The sequence below is a fragment of the Brassica napus genome, chromosome C8, assembly GCF_020379485.1.
Source record: "Brassica napus cultivar Da-Ae chromosome C8, Da-Ae, whole genome shotgun sequence".
NCBI lineage: Eukaryota > Viridiplantae > Streptophyta > Magnoliopsida > Brassicales > Brassicaceae > Brassica > Brassica napus.
The window spans coordinates 41,383,531-41,403,254 of NC_063451.1; the positions used below are offsets into that span (position 1 = coordinate 41,383,531).

Consider the following 19,724-nt stretch of genomic DNA (forward strand, 5'->3'; position numbering starts at 1 on the left):
GCTCTAGACAGAAAGTAACAAAAAAGAAGTAAAGAAAGAGAGTGAGATTTGGGGGAGAGTTGAGGTAACTAAACATGGGTTCTTGCTAAATAAATGCCATGGAACGCTGACCGGCATTTACAGGTGGGCAATGTCTTAAACGGTATTCTCACAAGAAGGTTAGGTTTTGACCGGTTCAGCCTTTAACAGGGGGTTACATCGTGTGAACGAGCTTTTACGTGCGTGAAAGACTAAAGGAATAAGTAGACTACTATAATTACGTTTTGAATACACAAAGATGATGCTACTACTACTTACTTGGATTGGATAGTTGGATCTCGCTTTTGATTTAAAACTATATCGCACTGTATTGTGTGTATTTTGCAAGATTCTTCTATACTTGTTACGTATTGTGGATACACTGAAGTACTGAACCCGTCATACTATTTATGTTATAACAAATAATTAAATTTGCATTTGTTTTGTTTTATACCATCAAACAGCTGCACTGATTCTATATGAATAAAAAACAAATCCTTTTTTTTGGATCAAATCCTAATATAAAGATTCACAAAACAGAAAAGAATAAAAAACAAATCCTAATATAAAGATTCACAAAACAAAACAAAAAGTATTGTTGGGGGACCCAAAGCAAATCACCGCAATATTGAATAAGATAGTAAAGGGAATGGTGATCCCGATGAAAAAAAGTAAAAGGTATAGTTTGATTTTCGTCCCTATTTTTGTTGCAAACTTCAAAATTGTTTTCTATGTACAAATGAGTATATGGCTTTGTATTTCTTTTCTTTCTCGATTTCGTATATATTCTTTTCACGAAAGGTGAGAAAATAATAAAAAGTTACGCATGTATGTGGACTGATTAACGCCGATTAATATGCTTGTAATGTTAGCTCTGCTTTTGCATGGTTCCATGATTCTGCTCTTCTCACATTCTTTCACATGTAAAGTACATTACGAATTCTTATTTCCGACCGCTAAATGTCTTACTCTCTTGTTCGTAGGCTCTGCCCTATAGGCTGAAGGACTTGCAATGCGAGATGCTCTGACAAAATGCAGGGAGATAGGAGTGAAGCGGGTGATTTGTGAATCGGATTCTTCTCAACTCATCACAGCCATCAATTCAGGCGCTCGGAAACCTGAAATCTATGGCATAGTTGCAGATATTTGCGAGCTGGCTAGCTCCTTTGATGTAATCAATTTCTCTTGGATTCCTAGAGAAAGAAACCTTATTGCTGATAGACTAGCAAAACAATGTTTGTTGGAAGTTGAAGCCTTTTATGGCTCTCACCTAACCCTCTTGGTTTGAATTAATATAAGTGTGTTTAAAAAAAAAATGTCTTACTCTCTCAGATTTTAAGAGTATTGATTCGGTTACGAAAAAAAATCAACAAACAAATCAACGATGTAACATTTGAGTACTACGCGAAGGCAGTTGGTGTAACATTTTGGTAAGGTATTTTTAGTAGTGTTTGATATCTCCAAGTAAAACAACGTCAACCAAATGAGTTATCCATTTTGCATAGACTGGTGATTGTCCATGGCAAAGTCCATAGTCATGTAAAACAAACCAACTGCATAACCTTGATTTTGATTACCATCACCAGAGTTCATAACTTTGATCTTGAATAAATAACTTAAAAAAAACTGAAATAGTAAAAACGAAGTAAAGACTAAATTAACAGATGCAAAAAGTGTTTCTCTAGATTTCGAAATGTGTGGACTAGAGAGGAGTTCTGAATTCGGAAAAGTTTTGAATAATTCACTCTACCGATATACATAACAAGAACAAAAAAGAAAGAGAGAAGTAACCGAAGAAGATGAATGCTTCAGAAGGTCTTCTTTCTAGCAACAGCTTTTCGAGGTTCTCTCTTGGTAGATGATGCTGTGAACCCGGGAGCCGAAAACCCAACCGTAGACTGGTAGATGTCTTTCAACCTTTTTAAAAAAAAATAAAAGCATGTCAATTTATTTCGCATTACTCAGTAATCATATACTAAAACCTTACAAATAAATTATAGATTACCTGGGGATGCTGATGAACAGAGCAATTGCCGCAATGCCAGTAACCAGTGGCAATATAGCTGCAGGAGTCACTTCCTGAAACCACCATACACAAATCAAAATCGCATTGAGAAAAGGAAGTTTTAAAATGTGGAAGACTGTTTGTGTGTATATTATATAGTTTACCTGACTCTGCTGATCTGCCTCGATGCTGTACCGAAGTGGACCGACATGGATTTGAGCATTTGTCTCGAAATCCACTTCGATGATCTCTGACACTACTTTATGGGAGCCTAAAGGACGGTTGGATTTAAGCTGCACAAGGTGCTTACCTCTGGACAAGCCTTTGACTTGGAAGAAGTTGGAAAGTGGTAGCGGAAATACATTCTCTATTTTAGATACATCACTGGCTGATTTGATTTCCACTAGCAGGTTAGTGTTTATTTCTTCGTGCTGTTTTCCTTCTACATGGCATGTTAATATGGTCGTTTCTGGTTGTTCAAAGACCAAAAAGTCGAGCCCGTGGATATCTTCATAACCAATCTATAAGAAGAAGATGAAGAAATGTCAGGTAAAATCTCTGTTGTTGAAACTGCAGGGATGATGAGAATGAAATGTTATGGAGAATCATAAACAAACCTGAAGAGAAACAGACTCTGGAGATGCACGTTCGATATTATTCTTGCCTAAACCATTTCTTTTCGATACTTTGATTACATATGTTGCACCTGGATGTAACCCTCTCAGACGGTAATTTCCATCAATATCACTTGTGGTCTCCTCATAGTATCCTTTGGAATCAGAGCGAGCTTCAATTGCAACGCCTTCTTGTGGTTGGCCAGATAGGAGAGCGACTCTACCCATTGCACTGCAAAGGAATAGACAAGATATATACATTGTTACAGAAAAAAAAAAAGATTTAGCGGAATGCAAGAGAATGGTTCAGCAAAATGGCGGTTTAAGACCAAGAATCTGAACATCTTGAATCAGAATGTACTGATAACAAAGATAAACGAGTTTACAATCTAATAGATGAATATTTAAAATAGATTAAAACCTGTAGGCAACACGAGTAGCCTCAAAGACAGCTTCACTGGACTCCCCAGAACCCAGTTCTATTGCCAGTGTTGAGGGCTTGAAAGAATATTCCTGACCAAACATATGTAAATTAGATAACTCATCTCAGGAAAGAACACATCATTTATGTTTCCGCGTTCTGGCAGTCATATGATTCCAGACAGTGCTTTACTAAGACGAGGGAATTGGTTAGTTACCTTAAGAAGGGGGCGCAAGTAGAAATTTCCAGGAAACAAGCTATCAAATACAAAGAGTCCACCAGCGCCAGAAATAGAATTATTTCTGTAACCATGATCGCCACTCAATGATAACAACAATGGAGGGATTGATGTCTCGGCGTTGTCCTTTGAAGAAACACGCACAGAGATCTGGCCAAGCTTCTGGCAGGAGAAGGAATATGGTCCTAGTCTTTTAATATGGTAGCCAGGCTGCATGTATCAACCACGATCAGGAGCACATTATTTCAAAACAACTGAATGCGAGTGAAAGTGCATGAGATCTATCCTAAGCTTACAAAAGTGATGCAAAGCATAATCTCAACGTCTATTTATATGCACATGAAAATCTATCAGTAATATACACCAACCTTTGAAGCATCGGTGTCATATGGTATATCATCATACAAAGGCCCAGCAACAAAAGAGCCATCTGGCGATGTGCTTGTTTCAACAGCTACTTCACCTTTCTTAAGTGAAGAAATAAGGCTGTCTTTTGCTGCAGAGACCTTAATGTTGACACCGGGAAGAGGAGGAGAGACGGATCCTTGTATGTAAAGACCAGGTCGACCACTAAACGGGGAAACAGCAGCTTGACAACCATCATTTGACACTACCGCCTATTAGAACAAACATAAAGTAAGTTTGAGTGTGCCCGTTATAGAATCCTTTATCGCGAGCATTAATTCTAGTCTATACTTACACGAAGCTCTTTCGGATAAAACAACATCTTCTTCTCCGCGTTACCCCTGAAACAGCAAAACAGCGGTAGCTGAAGTAACTCGAAATAAATAATAGCTTCAAAGAAATTTAAGACAAATGCAAGCACCCAAACATTTGAAGTGTAGTTCACAGATCCTCAGATAACATAATTAGAATATCATACCTAGAATCCCGAGGAACAAAGCTAATCTTTTCACCAAGCTTTGCCCATGTATAGTACTCGTACACGCCACTCCCAACCGATGCATGTTTGGCAGAAATACTGTTGATAACTCTTCCTTCCTCGTCTTGCATATCAACAATGAAACTCTCTGGCAACTCAGATTCAATCTCGGTTGATCTAGACTCCACATTTATCAAACCTTTGATGAGATACTTCTCTGCTCTCAGATGAATAGGCTACAGAGAGAAATGCATATAGATGCTCAACAAAGGACGAGCCAAAAAATATTTAAACAAAAGAAACAAAATTACGAACTAAAACCTGTAGATTTGAGACATCTATCTTTATTGAATTGCTCGCAAAGGATATGCAGGAGTCAGAAAGCTGAAGCTCATGCGCTCCAGGTGACTCAACGCATATTTTCTGCAAACCTTTCTGTAAATACAACAAATGAAGCAAATAATTAGTTTTGATAAAGTTTCGATACAGCAAAAGCTATGGAGAATCCACAGGGCAAAGACTACCTTGATTTTCAAATTAGTAGGTGACCCACTAGGATGAACAATTTTAGCATCCACCTCATGAGTACTGACAATATTAATCCAGTAACCTTTCTGGACAAACTCGATCCCTTTAATATCCTCAGTCCCGACATTCACATCAATGGAGCTACGGTCCCAGCACCAAGTGTCTTCCCCAGATATGGCTTCCGGTGAAATGCTTTTGACCTATAATAAATCAAATATGACAAGAAAATATGAATGTATTTAGCTAGTAATGTGACTTTTTCTCCATCTCGTACCGAAGTATCCACGAGGAGAAAAGAAATTGAGATTAAACCACGCACTGCCCACCTCAACTCTATACTTTCCAGGCAATATGTCTGAAAAGTGAAATTGACTGCTCTCATCGGTTAAAACAACTGTCTTCTTGTCACGATCGCCAGCTGCTCCCACAAGCGCCACTGAGACAGACGGACCACATTTCTCCTTGCACGTAACAGAACCATGCACATTGACTCGGGCCTACATTAACCCCCAGAAGGAGTGAAAAAGGGCTGTTAAAATGTATATTTCCATAAAGACAATTCTAAGAGAGTGGTTTCATTCACAGAAAATTACCTGAGAAAATTCAATGTTCAACAATGGACTTTTGACGGAAACATCCATATAACCTGGCAAAAACAGAAGTTCAGGAGCACTCTTTGGTGTTGCAGCAAAAGCAGACAGCCTATATTCGCCTGGTGGAACCTGGAATATACATGATTTTTAAGAAACAGAGAATTCATCCACAAATATAAAGCAGCAAGGACCCACATAAGCCGGAAAAAAACTCTCTAAAGATTCAAGGGGGCCAACATGATAAAGTTAATTTTTGCTAGTGAATTTACTAGAGATAAATGTTTTGGGTCAACAAACCTCAAAGCAGAACTTTCCACTCTCATCTGTAAGCTTCTTTTGCGGTTTGACATTTGTGGGTCCATGAGTCAAAGCTACCTGGATTTAAAATGTTGAAAAGTTCAGCATATGAGATATAAATAACAACGGTGCTACATATGCCCAAATATGAACAAGAATTTACATTTGCCTTGTGACCAGAACCAAACATTCGCACCACACCACAGACATCATAAGACACGGCACTGATATCTGGAAGTGAAGCCATATTTGGTAAGACCTAACCAAAAAAGTTTAATAAGTTATTGAGCAATTAATTTAGCACACCACAGATGAAGAAAAATAACTGAGACTGATACCATGAACTTCTTCAGTTTGTCGAATTTGTAATGCTCCTTGGCTGCATGTATCGTATATTGATTTGATGTAACCTAAAGAGTTTAACCAACATTACATTACATCCGTGCTGTCTAAATGAGTGATCACGACAACAAGATAAAAAAGATTGAGCGAATGAGGAAAGAGAACCAGATGGCAAATATTTGAAATATATAAGAACTATAACGTTTGCTTTTTTGGTACAGAGAATTCAGCATTCTAGCCAACTCATTTACTCGAGATTATAGCAGCCTTGAAACATTCGCTAGGAGAAGTTCGCAACCAATTTATCAGGCTTACAACTGTAACAAGGTTTGAAGTATGTACACTGAAATATCATTTAAATATATTATATACCTGATCAAGCTTGTAATAACCTTCATTGTCCGTGACAGATCTTAGATTATAATCTACTATGATTTTAACGCCCTCGACTCCCTTTAAGTTACTGTCAACTACTCGGCCCCCGATGGAGAATCCTGTTACCTGAAGGAGCATCCAGTTCAATATTTAAAGGAAGAAACATGTAAGCATAGTCCAAACACATAAACAGAGAGATTTATAAAAGTTTGCAGTTATTCTGTCAAACCTGAAACTTTGTGGGAACAGTGACATGTTGATGCTCTACAGAAACAGGCATCACAGGAGGTGAAACATCAAAGACCGTGTTCTCGCCCTTATAATGCGGTATCAGTTCATATTTTCCTGAGGACAACAAAAATCCAAGTGATAAAAAAGTAGACCAATAGAAAATAAGAGCACCTTAAACTTGGATCATGCAACCAGAATTTCAAATGTCCTTAACTTGTTCAATTGTCATTTAACTTGTATTGCACAATGCAGAATTCATCAGACAAAATGATAGTGGATAATTCGACAATACCACATGGGATGGACTTGAAACTGAATATTCCGTCCGCATCAGATACAGCATGACAGAGAGGCTTCCTTTCTCCAGAAGCGTCACCAAGTCCTTGGGGACAATCTACCATGGAAACATCATCTGAATGCAAATATATATGAACTCCCAGGATTGGATTTCCCTACAAAAGGAAACAAAATGAATACTATCAAACGCTCATAACCGAGAATACTCTACAAGCGCTTGATGGAGAGGAACCTAACCACGAAGGCAGAGGCCGGAAGGAGGTTTCTAACATCAAAAGAAAAAATAAAACAGAGCAATAGACTGAATAGAGGGATCACCTGAGCAACAACAGATCCCTTGAGATCATAACCAAGGACAAAGAATATGTCATCCACCAAGCCATTTGCAAATCCAAGTTCGACCTACAGGCAACCAGAGATACTTCAACTATTAGCATGCAGAATGAATAAATAAATAAATCTAGGCCAAATGTACTAAAATAACAGATAAATAGAAAAGAATCGAGTAGGGAAGGACATGTGTATTACAATCAAATGCCAAAAGGTTCGTCAGAAGAATTTTAAATGGAAACGCTAATCAAAGAAAAGGCAAAACAAAAAAGATGGTAACCTCTGTTGAACCGCGAACTTCAACTTGCAGTTCTGGATGGGATGCACGGATACTGTATTTTCCTGCAACCAATCAGAAGACTCGAAATATGATTATCACAAAACACCTGGAAAACATGCACTTGATCATTTGATGCTACAATATGGGAAACTTCCAATTTCAATGCAAGGCCAGAATTAAAAAAAGGTAATACAGAAAACAGGGACACCTATGATGAATGCTTAATGAGACTCCTTACCTGGAATAATATTCTTGAACAAGTAGCTCCCATCTGACGATGTGAGAACAGAAGCAATGGGATCTCCATCAGAAGACAGTAACTCAACATTGACATCAGCAGGGCCTCCATTCTTAATCATACAACTCTCCCCACCAACAGCTCCAAGGACTTTACCGGATAATGTAAAACTGCAATATATAAACGAGTACAATAAGAGAATTTAAAAGAAATAAGAATGAGCTGCTAACCACAAACTCATGAACTAAAAAACGAACCCCGTGAAGCGGAAGTTAATATCCTCATTGTTGTTGCAACTAGAGTCGTCAACGACAACAGGGACCTGCCACGCCAAAATTTATATCAGATCTAGCTACAAGCTTGGTGTCTGAAAAGATGAGAACAGACAAACCTTATCTGGACTCCATGACCATCCTTCAGGTCCATTAATCTTGAGAGTGAATGAACCCTACGAAAAAGAAAGCATATAATTCACTTAAAACACTGATTCATTCAACAAATACATCATTAACCGACCCCATGCCAAAGAAAGATAAGGTGTTTGATTAATACCTTGTCATAGACAGGGATGAAATAGTAGCCATTAGGGGCACACTGTGTACTGTCCTTCACCAATCCATCTACTGTTTGAAGTTCAACCTTTTCATTTGAACGGGAGCAAAAAAAAAGAAATAAATCAGCGAAAGAAAATTAAAAAGTTTGTAGTCAACAGATAGAGAATGCTTACCGTGATGTGAGAATAATCAAGTTTCCCATCTGCTCCTTTCCGAGAGCTGACCAAAGACGAACTCGCCTGCACGTTTAGTAACTCATCGGCGTTAATTAATATACATCCCACCCGAAAAAAAATCCAGATCGGATCGTACTACTCAGTACTAAAACCATTGAACTAAACTGAATCTAGATTCCAAGCAAGGATCTCACACACTCTCTAGTAATCGATCAGAAACCGTGCAGAACTAGCTATAAAACGAATCGGGGAAAGAAAGAGAGATAAACCTCGACAAAACCACCGCAGCCTTTTATCAAATCCGCGGAAACGCCGTAGACGGTGGAGGTCGCGATGAGGAAGACGATCAGAGGATGTAGAAGCTTCGTATTCGCCGCCATTTTTCCCGATCTGAAGCTCCGGTCACCGGAGCTTAATGGTTGAAAGAGTGTTTGTAGTTCGTCAATGGAGCACGGATCCAAAAGAGTTTATAATAAGGTCCTTGGACTCTTGAGGAGTTAATGGGCTTTTTCAAAATTAATAGGCCCATTAAAAGCAAAATAATAGGCTATTATTATTAGCCCACTAGTCCTATTATAAGATTTGCATACCTGTTTACATTTTTGCTAATAGTGAATATATATGGGTTTAATTTAATAGAATTTTACTCTTCAATTATCTATACTATTATTTATGAAATGATTTTGCTGATTTGTCATGTTCTCCATAGTTTTAGGTTATTATGCTTATTTGTCATGTTTTCTATAATTTAAGTAATTTTGGTTATTTATCATATGCTTAATAATAATAGTTAATAGTTTTACTTAATAAATAGTTGTATGATGTTGCTAGATTATAATATATACATATTTAACCAATTGTTATTTTTTAAAACCTATTATAAAACCTATTCATCTCTTATTTTTTAGATTTTAGTTTAGTTTATATCATATTGAGTGACTTTCTATTGCTTCGGATATCTTATGTATATTTTTTTATTATGTGATTATTTGTGGTTTTGTTCGTATTGAATCTTATATCCTGTTTTTCAGTGGCTATGGAAATAAAAGAAGGATTATTCTATTGTGTAGATAAATATAATTGTATTCTCTTGTGTTTTTTTACTTGAGTTTCCTTTAGTTTGTACCATCACTATTTTGTTATATGAATTTTTGGACTTTGGGTTTCGGTTTGTCCAAGAACAAGAAGAAGGAGAAGATCTAAAATCAAGGAGCGTTGTTCTTAGTTGTTTGCTTTTGTTTTGATGTGTGTATTCTTTTGTTGTGTTTTTTTTCTTACGTTAGATCTAGGTTTTGTAAATTGGAAGTATTTCTTCTATCATAGAAGTTTTATGTTCTACGTACGTTTATTATTTTTCACCTTGGTTTTTTTTATTTGTTTATTATTTTATGCAGTACCAAAAGTAGACTTTCACGTTGTTGACCCCCTTAGATTCTCTATCTCAATAGCTAAAAATAAAAACCTATAGTGAATTGTGTACATGTAAGTTCTTGGTCTTATGGACGTTATTTGTGTGAATCCTGAGTAAATGAAAAATGTATGAGCTCAAAATTAAAACATGGCATGAACTTTTTTACCGACTTGCTCAATTGGTTGGTTCTGGTAATGATACAAATTCACAGATTGTATTAGTTAGTTAATTAAACAAATATACTCTAATATAAAATTGTGATATTATTAGTTTCTGATTGATATTTTTGATCTGAACTATCGCATTAAAAACTAGAGTAATTAGAGTCATTTTACATTTAATGAATAATTATATTTATAATGCTTAATAATTAGATAATTATATTTATTCATAATATATTTATATATTCATATACAATAATAAATCACCCAAAAATAAAAGTTAAACTTGCATAAATAATAATTGAGTAAATCAAAATTTAATTATATATTATCATTATCTAAAAAATATTAATTAATCTGCTATTATCCAAATTCAATAAAAGATGATATATATACATACATACATACATACATACATATATATATATATATATATATCTTTATATATTTATCAAGGTAAATATAATTGTAGTTACCAACAATAATCTTATCAGTTTTTAGTATAAAAATGTTTAGACAAAAAAAATATTATATCATATAGTTTCATTTCGAGGAAAATATGTTTCTACGAAAGATATACTTAAACGTGACAATATAAAATTTGGTGATAAGATTAACGTCGATGAAGATTTTTGGAGATTTTCCTAAAATATAATTGGAGGTAATATAATTAAAAAAAGTGATGATTTTAAAATAAATAATGTATGTTTAAATTTTGTTAAATGGTTATGCTCGTATATGCGGGTACAACACCTAGTTTTTATTAATTTAAAACTGCTGTGCAGTCTGGTTTTTGATAGCCATTATCTTCAGTATTATGCTGTATTCAATACATTATAACAATAAAAATCATATTTTAAAAATATCACAAATTATAAATCCTAATAAACGTTTAATGGTAAAATAACAATTATACCTAGGCCTGGGACTTATTATCCGAGATCCGGATTCGATCCGAGATCCGCTCCGGATCCGCTCCGAAAATAGGATATCCGGGGTGCCCGGATCCAAATCCGGATAGTAAAATCTTGGATCCGTCCAAACCGGATCCGGATCCGGATATCTTAATTTTTAGGTCCGGATATCCGGATCCGGATCCGTACTTTTAAAACACATTAACTTTTTAAATTTCATTAATATTTATACTTTATATAATAATATTTATACATAAATTAATTTTGTAATATTATATTTTAGTTTTTACAATATTATAGACATATATATATATATATATATATATATATATTTATAACTCTTGTATAAATATTTCATTTATGTATTATTTTAAAAATTTTAGTTTTTTAAAAAAAATTATTATTTTTAATTATTTTTGCGGATCAGGATCCGGATCCGGATATCCGCGGATAATAGAATATAGAGACGGATATCCGAAATCCGGATATCCGGAAACCACGAATCCGGATCCGGATATTAAATCCACAGATCCGACGGATCCGGATCCGGATCCGGATATCCGGATCCGTCACAGCCCTAATTATACCTACAATAACATTATCAATGACGAACAATAAAACAACGTAGTAAGAAACATAATTTATCAAAATTTTATAGTAGGTTTTGGTGCTGTAGCCTTGTGTGACAAGTTATAGCAAGAAAACATGCCCTATTTATTTTTGTTTAGTTAAAGTTACACCACAAAAAAGTCTGGCTTATTTCTTTCTTTCTATCTTAAATTTGGTTTTCATCTTTTGTTTTGGTCTGATTTGGTTAAAACCAGATTGAACTATTAAACAAACTTGTGAAGAAGTAATGTTTAAGCTGTTATTTTGTAACTTTGGTAACTATCGTTTATGGAGCAAATGGAGGTAAAGAAAGTGGTTCCAAGTATCAGGAACACCAGGGAGACACCAATGACTGCAATCTTGAACAGCTTGTGATCGTCGGTTCTCTGGTTTTGCTCCAAAGATAGAAGGGTGAGCGTCGATTCTGTACTGAGATAAACCGCTAACGTTCAAGAGAGTGACGGGTGTTTTCATCTGCTTGAGTACTTCCTCAACAATGATGTTCTTGCTGGAGTAACTCGGTTTGAAGGTTTGGTTCAACAGCTTCTTGGCTTCTCTGCAGTGACCTCCTGAGTTCCATTCTCCTCCACTGTCCAAAGAAACAATACAAAGATGATGAATGGAGAACAAAGAGGTCTTCGAAACCAGAGGATAGATGGGGGAAAAAGACCTGAAATGAGAAGGTGCTGCGCTTCTAAAGAAAACTCGAGTTCGTTTTGGATCGACATTTTTGTCAACCCATGATGACCAAGTCTGCAAAGCTTTCTTGAAAGCGGTTGATACATCGAGCTTCGGATGAATCAAGTCTCCTTCTTGGTAATAGTTGACCCTGCAAAACTCAAAAACTAAACCAGTCAAGAATCTTCCATTCCAGTGTTTCTTCTGATGTCTTTCTTTGATTCAGTACCAAAAAAAAAACACTGACCCGGACTTGGTTTTGTAATGAGACCACCAATGTGCTGTATTGAACACCAAGATATTAGCACCTTTCCATCTCGAAGAGGTTCGATCCATAGCATCAATCCTTAGCGTTTCTCTTCGCTTCTTTCCAACTCTTGCTTTACCCTCACGAACCAAGAAATGAGTAACGTAGAACTCCACGGTGCATTTGTAATCCTAAACATGTATTAGTATCAAATAACATCACAGATATAAATGATCATCAGATTATAGATGTTTACCGCAAAACGAAAGCTATAGTTCCCTTTCTCTTTAGTGATTCTCCGGCTATGCGTTTCGTAGACTCTCTTGGGATCTTTAACAGCTTGAAACAACATACAAAGCATAGATTCCCACTGGTTTCTATTGATAGAATCTCCAACGAACACTAGCCTTTTCCCTCTTATCATTTCCAGCATATTTGTAGCATTGAACCTAAACTCCACCACATATAAGACCCAAGAGGAAAAGAACAAAACTTGAAAGAAAGAAAGAAGAAGGTAACCTTGGCGCATCACAATCACGAGGCTCCCATCTCCACTTCATGTAATCAAGATCCAACCTTCCGTTGCTCTGACAAGCGAACCCTTCGTCGATAAACGGACAAGACGCGTTCGTGTACAATGGAAGGTCGCTGTCGTAAACCCACTCCCCGTTCGTTACATCGCACTCTTGAGAGATTCTCTTATTTGTCTTCTTCTTCTTCCTCTCTTCGCCAATTTTGCTCGGGAGTTCAATCACTTTGACTGATGAAACCTCGCCGCGTGTCTTCTTCTCAAAATCTGGAATTTTCGCGGACCCGGAAGTGTTTTCGGGCGGGCTGAAATGGGTCGAGATCAGAATCGGACTTTGTGGAGGAGAAACTGAAGAATCGGAGATGTGGAGGTTGGTGGTAGTCTCGGTAATGGATGCGACAGGGCTCAAATCGATTTGGAAGTTGTTAGCGTTTGAAGAGTTGGATTTGAGTAAGGAAGTGGAAAAGAAAGTGAAGAAAATAACGGCGGAAGAGATTGTTGTGATAATTAATGCTAAGAAGACGCTTGTGGACTTGATGGAGAAGCTTCTTTGTCTCTCCATCTCTCTCTCACACACTCTCTGTAACTGAAATGGACTTTAGTGAAGAAACATTATGTGAATTTGAAAATGCAATGCAGTGTGAGGAGAAAACGGTGGTTGAGAGTAGGAACAGATTCGGTAAAGGGATGATAATGACTTTTTTACAAACTCTCTCGTGAGCTCATGAAAAATTCAATAATTAACGAACAGTCATTGAGAAAAGGGGGAGAGATAATGACAATTTAAAGTCAGGTTTTGGAATAGTAGTTTTTAAGTGTCGTATGACAGATTGGATTTGGATTATTAGCGTGGTGGGACAAACTCTCATTTTCGCTGGAGGTTTTCAAGGAACACGAGCCTCCAATGGCCATTTTTTTAATTTCCATAAACGCCCCTGTAATATTTAATTTATATGTATACAATACGCCATTAAGCCCATACGGTTGAGCTTTCTTAAGCCCATACTAGGCCCAATAAGGGAAGGATGGAGAAGAGGACTGAGTGATTGGATTCTCTCATTTCTCTCTGCTTCCGTAGTTTCGTTCGTGTTGCTTCTCTCTCTCTCGCTCATCTACGCGATTAAGACTCGGTAAGATCCCATATTCTTCCTTTGAAAACTCTCGTTTCCTTATAATTTTTTGAGGGGATATTGACTTCATCAGATTCGGATCGGTTTCTGGAGATCCATGTGATTAGCATCGAAATTTAGATTTATTGGGTTTGAATCGAATTGTATCTCTTGCGGTATCGATCTTTGAAGAATTAATCAGTTTCTTATGGAAAAGCCAGTTTCATTTCGTATTTTACAGTTTCTGGAATCTGTGTACTATCCAATATCAGGGTTGTGTGTGTGTGTGTGTGTTTAGACTCGTTTCATATTTGATCCAAGATTTTGTGTATGTGTAAATATAATAAGAGATGTTTAGTGTTTGTTAAATAACGTTTGTAGCTTTATTAGCTTCGCAAGGATTATGAAGTTTTCAAATTATGGTAATGACTTTGAATCTGTGCAGAGAATTTGTGGTAGGTTGAAATGGCGGGACACAGGGTTGCGCATGCCACACTGAAAGGCCCGAGTGTGGTGAAGGAGTTAGTTATCGGTTTGGCACTCGGTTTAGCTGCTGGTGGTCTTTGGAAGATGCATCATTGGAACGAGCAGAGGAAGACCAGAGCTTTCTATGACTTGCTTGAGAGGGGTGAGATCAGCGTTGTCCACCCTGAAGAGTAGTGAATTCAACAACTACCACTCTCAAATGTTGTCGGTCTTTATTTTTATGTTATTTTATGGTTTCTTGACAACTTGCGAAATAAACAACAAATCTGAGACCGGATTTTTGGGGATTTGTTAAAAAAAAAAACGTATTGTTTTCCGGAAGATACATGGATGCTACTGTGCTCCACTGTTCAATTTCAGACAGCTTTCTTGACTTTTCTTTAAATAAACAGGTGCTTTCATTTTTCTTCCACTATCATCGTCTCCGTTATCTTATCAAGTTAGATGTTCTCTTTTCTCGTCTTTAATTCTAAATTTATGAATGACTTTTTGTGATAAAATATCTGATGGCAGTGGTATTCTTTGAAAACGGCTTGGATGGCTATAAGCCTATACACACAAAAAATGAACATTTCGTAGTTCTATATCGAACAAAGAAAAATATCTCAAGAGCATTCCTGCACGTGTAGCTCTTTGGCTGATTAAGAGAAGATAAGAAATCAGGTTCACAGAACTAAATTCATGTACACTTTATATATCCGTTCGTTCCATTTATCTTAAATGTATCACAAAAATCATTCAGAGCCTGCCTGTATCTTTTATTTCACCCAACGATGGCAACTATAGCTACTAGCCTTAACATAGCAACCCAACGTGCCATCATCACCAGCGAGAACCGACCTGCTCGTCTCGCTTGTCCTGTCCTTTTGAACAACCCGTGGAATCTTGGTTCAAGAACAACGAACCGTTTGGTGAGCTTTAGGCCGGTCAAATCAGCTCCAGAAGGAGTAATATCCGATAAAGTGGAGAAGAGCATTAAGGACGCAGAGGAGACTTGTGCCGGCGATCCAGTGAGCGGAGAGTGCGTAGCTGCTTGGGACGAGGTCGAGGAGCTTAGCGCAGCAGCTAGCCACGCTAGAGACAAGAAGAAAGCTGAAGGCTCCGACCCTTTGGAGGAATACTGCAAAGACAATCCCGAGACTAACGAGTGTCGTACTTATGATTAATCATGTTCCAGGACCCCATCAATATATTATATACAAATCTTTGTTCCATTCAGTTTAGTAATGCTATATGATGCTAAAGCTGTCTTAGAGCTCTATAAACATTGTAATTTGGCAAGATTCATAAGAAATCATATAACACAAAGCTTGAATACATTAAGAAACACATAAAAAAAAACAAATTACATGACAAACTTTATCTTATCCAATAGACGACACTAGAAGGATTACAACAACACCAACAAGACAAACAATATATTATAAAGATGACACACAGACCATTGACTCTAGTTTCAACAAAACTCGAAACACCACCACACAAGGACAAAGACAAATGAGTAATCAATCCTCAGCAATCAAACATATCAGCAGAAGCGCTAATCGGTTGCATCGGACAAGAAACCTGCCAAGGGTTAATCTCAGGAATATCCAAAGCCTGGCCACTAATCTCTTCAACCATCTCAAGCACAGAGTTCAGCGACCTCAACCTCTCCGTCAACTCCGAGGCTTGTGCTCTCAAGACGTCGTTCCTCGACTCCATCTCAACGTACTTCCTCGTGGCTACATCGACCTGCTCGGTGATCTTGGCGTTATCGTTCTTGAGAACAGTCACCTCGTTGATGAGATCGCCGAGCTGCTTCTGCTTCCTCATCCTCGATCTCCGAGCTGACTCTCTGTTGGAGATCATTCTCTTCCTCTTCCTCTCGTCCGTGACGGCAGCGTACCTCGGATCGTTGTCGGAATCAGGACTTGTCTGCCTTTGCAACGACCCCATTGACTTTTTTTTTTATTCTCACCAAAATTTAAACAATATAATAATAATATATTTCTTCTAGATTACTCTGATCTATCAAAGAATCAGTTAGATCGAACGGAAGAAAAAAAGAAAACTTTTATTCGAGAGAGAGCTAAACAAAATCAGATCTGAGACGATTAGTAGTTCATGAGAAAACGTAAGTGTAGTAGAGGTAAACGACGGAGAAAGAGTGTACAATGCGAATCCGACGAAACAGAATTGAGCAGCTCATAGAATCATTACTAGATCTTAGATCTAAAATCAACAGAGGGCAGAGCAGAATCAAACGAAGGAGGAGATGATTTTGAAAAGCGAGAAAGAGATTATCAGATCAAGGCTTAGCTGATCGAGAGAGAAAACGAAAATAAAACAAAAGGGTATAGATCAAAGGCGAAACGAAAGAAGGCGATAACGTTACCCCGAGGGGTCGTTTTAAAGGAGGAGGAGATGGTGATGATGAGCTGGCGAAAGATTTTTCAATTAATTTTTTAATCACTACTATATAAAAGGGGCTAAATTTGAGCTTCCTAAAGCATGCCACATAGGCACAAATATTCAGCACCAATCAATATGCCATGTCATCCCGGATTGGGCTTAAATTAAAAAAAAGTTTGTCACATTTGCGGCCCATTTGATCCATTAAACCCATACCAGTCTTGAGCCTCTCTTGATTTGGTATTGGTCGAAGCCCATTAAACCCAGCACCCTCTATTGCACTTCACCTCCGGCGACTGCTGATATTGTTCCGCCGCAGCTTGAGCTTAGTCTTGGCGGCAGGGGAGACGCGTGTTACCAGATCCCGATGGCGTGTCCTATATATTATTTAGACCTTATGGGAATCGGAGACGGAAGTCGTGCTGTTCTGCTTCCGATGTCGTTGGCGTGTAGTTCGTCGGTGATGCATGTTGCGGCGAAGATGGCATGTGGGGGCTAAAGCGATTCTGATTCGTCTTCGGTCGTTGATGGTGGGATAGAGAAGACTGCTCAGCTGTTGGAGCTAGACCTAAACTTCCCTCCTCCGTCGGAACAGGCCTGAACTGTTGCATGTTGGCTGTGTGGTTTCATCTCGAACGCTCATGCGTTTTTTTTTTTGTTTTGGAGCTGAGAGAATTCGTTTACTTTTCACAGTTTTTCTTCTCTCACACTCTAAAATAAAGATCGGTTTTTAAATGGAGATAGACAAAAATATAATGATAGCTGACATGGATCGTTATGTACATATTATTACATAACCGGAGATCTGAACTTTTGTTGTGTGTGTTTTTTTGCGACTTGGTTTCAACCATGTTGTTCCTATATGTAGGTTCTTTTTTGTATTGTTCTTCCAAATTTCAATTAATAATTTGGCAATTTTAGAATTAAGATGTTCATGTTAATATTCAAGATTTAATTATCACTACTTTAAAGTATTATTATTATATAAATAAAAAATATTCAATTCCAAAAAGGAATAATGACTAAAGTTATTCCATTTATGAAGTATGATTGGAGTTTACTCCAAAATGATGTTTGGAATAGAAAATGAAGTAGAGTTGCAGATTCTCTAACAATTAGGACAAAAAAAAAATCATCAACAACTACTTTATTAGGTAGAATTCTTCTGTTGTGGGTAAAAAAAAGATCTCTAACTATTTCTCAAGCTCAAATTTATAGATCTTTAGGATAAAGTTACTAAAGAGTGTCATATATTTGTGCTAATTTTTTTAAAAAAGTTATATAACCATATAATCCGCGCGTAGCGCGGACACGAACCTAGTAATTTTAAAAAGGAAGATAATCTAAATTGGAGATTGACGTTAGCTGTGACGCCAGCTGGAGTTTTTATTAAGGTTAGCACGTTTGTTTCTCCGTCCTTTCATGGATGGAATATTCCAAGAAGATGCCTCCTAAGAAAATATCATAATGTATTTGGTGGACTTAATCTTGCTTTGTTTTGAAATTTTCCACATGTTAAAGGCTTGAAGCAATGTGGAACACACAGATGACACAATTCCTCACCGTAGAATATTGGATTATATAAAACTATTACTCCCCCATTCTTGACAATATTCTATAAAAAAATTTTTGTTTCAAAAAATTACATATTTTATATTTTCAATATAACTTTCGTCAACTAGTAATGAAAAATTACGAAGTTCAAGAATATTAATTGCATTTCTTAAAATCTTATTGGTTTAAAAATATAAGAAATATAAAATTACAAAAAACTATGCATTTATACTTAAATTTTAATATGTTTTATTAAAAAATGTGTAAATTTTAAAACATTGATTTTTTGTAAACGAAATGAGTATTAATTATAACCAAAGTCTACAACATAGTTTTTTTTTTTTTTAATGAATGTAAAATTTTATTCAATCAAAACATATTTACATCAAATGCTTCTATTGTTTGATTTGTAATCATAAACAAGTTTGAAACCAGAGCTTCAGTTCCATTCTAACCAATTTATGGCTGAATTGAGTCTTGTATTCTTGTTCCAAACCAAGTACATAAACCTTCTTCAAAATATTTCTTCCCCTTCCCTTTAACCGATAGCAGCTTCAGCCGGATTGTTCTATCAACACATTTGATCAGAACCTGTTCATTTTTTGACTGCTCCCCATGTCTACCCCAATCACGTTCTCGCCATATGCTATGAACTAAAGCTTGGAAAGCATACCGGATAAGGAATGTCATTCCAGTTCAGAGTAAATGCTTCTTTCATGATGCCTCCAACTAGAACTTTCCAGACTTGGGCCGAATATCTACATCCAAAGAACAAATGCTGGCAAGACTCCTGATTTGCTTGACACAACACACACATAGTATCTATTGTAGGATTCCATAGCTGCATCCTATCACAAGTTTGCAGTCTGTTTCTTATGGCAACCCATACAAGAAATGAAAACTTTATACAAGAAATGAAAACTTTGGCGTAGATTGAGTAAACCACACCCCTTTACTCCATGTACATTCTGGTCTCGACTAACGCAAATGCAACCATGTATTTTTTGTAGAGAACTGAGTAGTAAACCTCTCTGAATTTTTCCTCCAATACGGTACATCCTCCTCTTGACTACCTCTAGATCATAGCTTATCAATTTCATCTTCAATCTCGTTGAAGATTCTCAATCTATGCCGTCTTCTGCGATGACTAGCCAATACATCCACTACTAAAGCATTTTCCATGTTCTCAAGATCAATTGTACCTCTATCTCC

General features: G+C 36.8%; 5 protein-coding genes across 5 annotated transcripts; 2 read left to right on the forward strand and 3 right to left on the reverse strand.

Moving 5' to 3' along the window:
• Positions 1 to 1,650: 1,650 nt before the first annotated feature.
• LOC106453967 (nodal modulator 1-like) lies at positions 1,651 to 8,911 on the reverse strand. Its single transcript, XM_048764912.1, has 27 exons — positions 8,690 to 8,911; positions 8,418 to 8,483; positions 8,243 to 8,329; positions 8,082 to 8,138; positions 7,948 to 8,012; positions 7,691 to 7,860; positions 7,453 to 7,514; positions 7,161 to 7,244; positions 6,838 to 6,997; positions 6,544 to 6,659; positions 6,312 to 6,440; positions 5,936 to 6,007; positions 5,761 to 5,856; positions 5,598 to 5,675; positions 5,301 to 5,429; positions 5,034 to 5,204; positions 4,704 to 4,907; positions 4,501 to 4,614; positions 4,180 to 4,415; positions 3,997 to 4,042; positions 3,665 to 3,913; positions 3,276 to 3,506; positions 3,059 to 3,150; positions 2,641 to 2,869; positions 2,188 to 2,544; positions 2,024 to 2,097; positions 1,651 to 1,935 (listed from the first exon to the last, which is right to left on the reverse strand). Exons 1-27 carry the CDS (start codon positions 8,798 to 8,800, stop codon positions 1,827 to 1,829), a joined length of 3,594 nt encoding a protein of 1,197 aa, XP_048620869.1. The 5' UTR covers positions 8,801 to 8,911; the 3' UTR covers positions 1,651 to 1,826.
• A 2,729-nt stretch (positions 8,912 to 11,640) lies between these two features.
• LOC106451994 (protein trichome birefringence-like 6) lies at positions 11,641 to 13,742 on the reverse strand. The gene is made up of 5 exons (XM_013893994.3): positions 12,960 to 13,742; positions 12,697 to 12,889; positions 12,441 to 12,631; positions 12,186 to 12,344; positions 11,641 to 12,104 (listed from the first exon to the last, which is right to left on the reverse strand). The coding sequence occupies exons 1-5, from the start codon at positions 13,529 to 13,531 to the stop codon at positions 11,795 to 11,797; spliced, it is 1,425 nt and encodes a 474-aa protein (XP_013749448.1). The 5' UTR covers positions 13,532 to 13,742; the 3' UTR covers positions 11,641 to 11,794.
• A 783-nt stretch (positions 13,743 to 14,525) lies between these two features.
• On the forward strand, positions 14,526 to 14,967 carry LOC106451993 (probable cytochrome c oxidase subunit 5C-1). The gene has a single exon (XM_013893993.3). It carries the CDS (start codon positions 14,544 to 14,546, stop codon positions 14,736 to 14,738), a length of 195 nt encoding a protein of 64 aa, XP_013749447.1. The 5' UTR covers positions 14,526 to 14,543; the 3' UTR covers positions 14,739 to 14,967.
• A 132-nt stretch (positions 14,968 to 15,099) lies between these two features.
• Positions 15,100 to 15,881, forward strand: LOC106451992 (calvin cycle protein CP12-2, chloroplastic). Its single transcript, XM_013893992.3, has one exon. It carries the CDS (start codon positions 15,338 to 15,340, stop codon positions 15,728 to 15,730), a length of 393 nt encoding a protein of 130 aa, XP_013749446.1. The 5' UTR covers positions 15,100 to 15,337; the 3' UTR covers positions 15,731 to 15,881.
• On the reverse strand, positions 15,864 to 17,015 carry LOC106451991 (bZIP transcription factor 53-like). Its single transcript, XM_013893991.3, has one exon. It carries the CDS (start codon positions 16,500 to 16,502, stop codon positions 16,077 to 16,079), a length of 426 nt encoding a protein of 141 aa, XP_013749445.2. The 5' UTR covers positions 16,503 to 17,015; the 3' UTR covers positions 15,864 to 16,076.
• Positions 17,016 to 19,724: the final 2,709 nt, after the last annotated feature.

Bases quoted from the DNA above. Each gene is read 5' to 3' on its own strand.
- LOC106453967 (XM_048764912.1), bottom strand. From the start codon at position 8,800: ATGGCGGCGAATACGAAGCTTCTACATCCTCTGATCGTCTTCCTCATC. The intron at 8,139-8,242 runs GTATTAATCAAA...TCTTTTTCGTAG, and splicing joins TCATCCCTGTCTATGACAAG to GGTTCATTCACTCTCAAGAT. The intron at 2,545-2,640 runs GTTTGTTTATGA...TTCTTCTTATAG, and splicing joins CAGAGTCTGTTTCTCTTCAG to ATTGGTTATGAAGATATCCA.
- LOC106451994 (XM_013893994.3), bottom strand. From the start codon at position 13,531: ATGGAGAGACAAAGAAGCTTCTCCATCAAGTCCACAAGCGTCTTCTTA. The intron at 12,632-12,696 runs GTAAACATCTAT...ATACATGTTTAG, and splicing joins ACTATAGCTTTCGTTTTGCG to GATTACAAATGCACCGTGGA. The intron at 12,105-12,185 runs GTCTTTTTCCCC...TTCTTTGGACAG, and splicing joins GCAGCACCTTCTCATTTCAG to TGGAGGAGAATGGAACTCAG.
- LOC106451993 (XM_013893993.3), top strand. From the start codon at position 14,544: ATGGCGGGACACAGGGTTGCGCATGCCACACTGAAAGGCCCGAGTGTG.
- LOC106451992 (XM_013893992.3), top strand. From the start codon at position 15,338: ATGGCAACTATAGCTACTAGCCTTAACATAGCAACCCAACGTGCCATC.
- LOC106451991 (XM_013893991.3), bottom strand. From the start codon at position 16,502: ATGGGGTCGTTGCAAAGGCAGACAAGTCCTGATTCCGACAACGATCCG.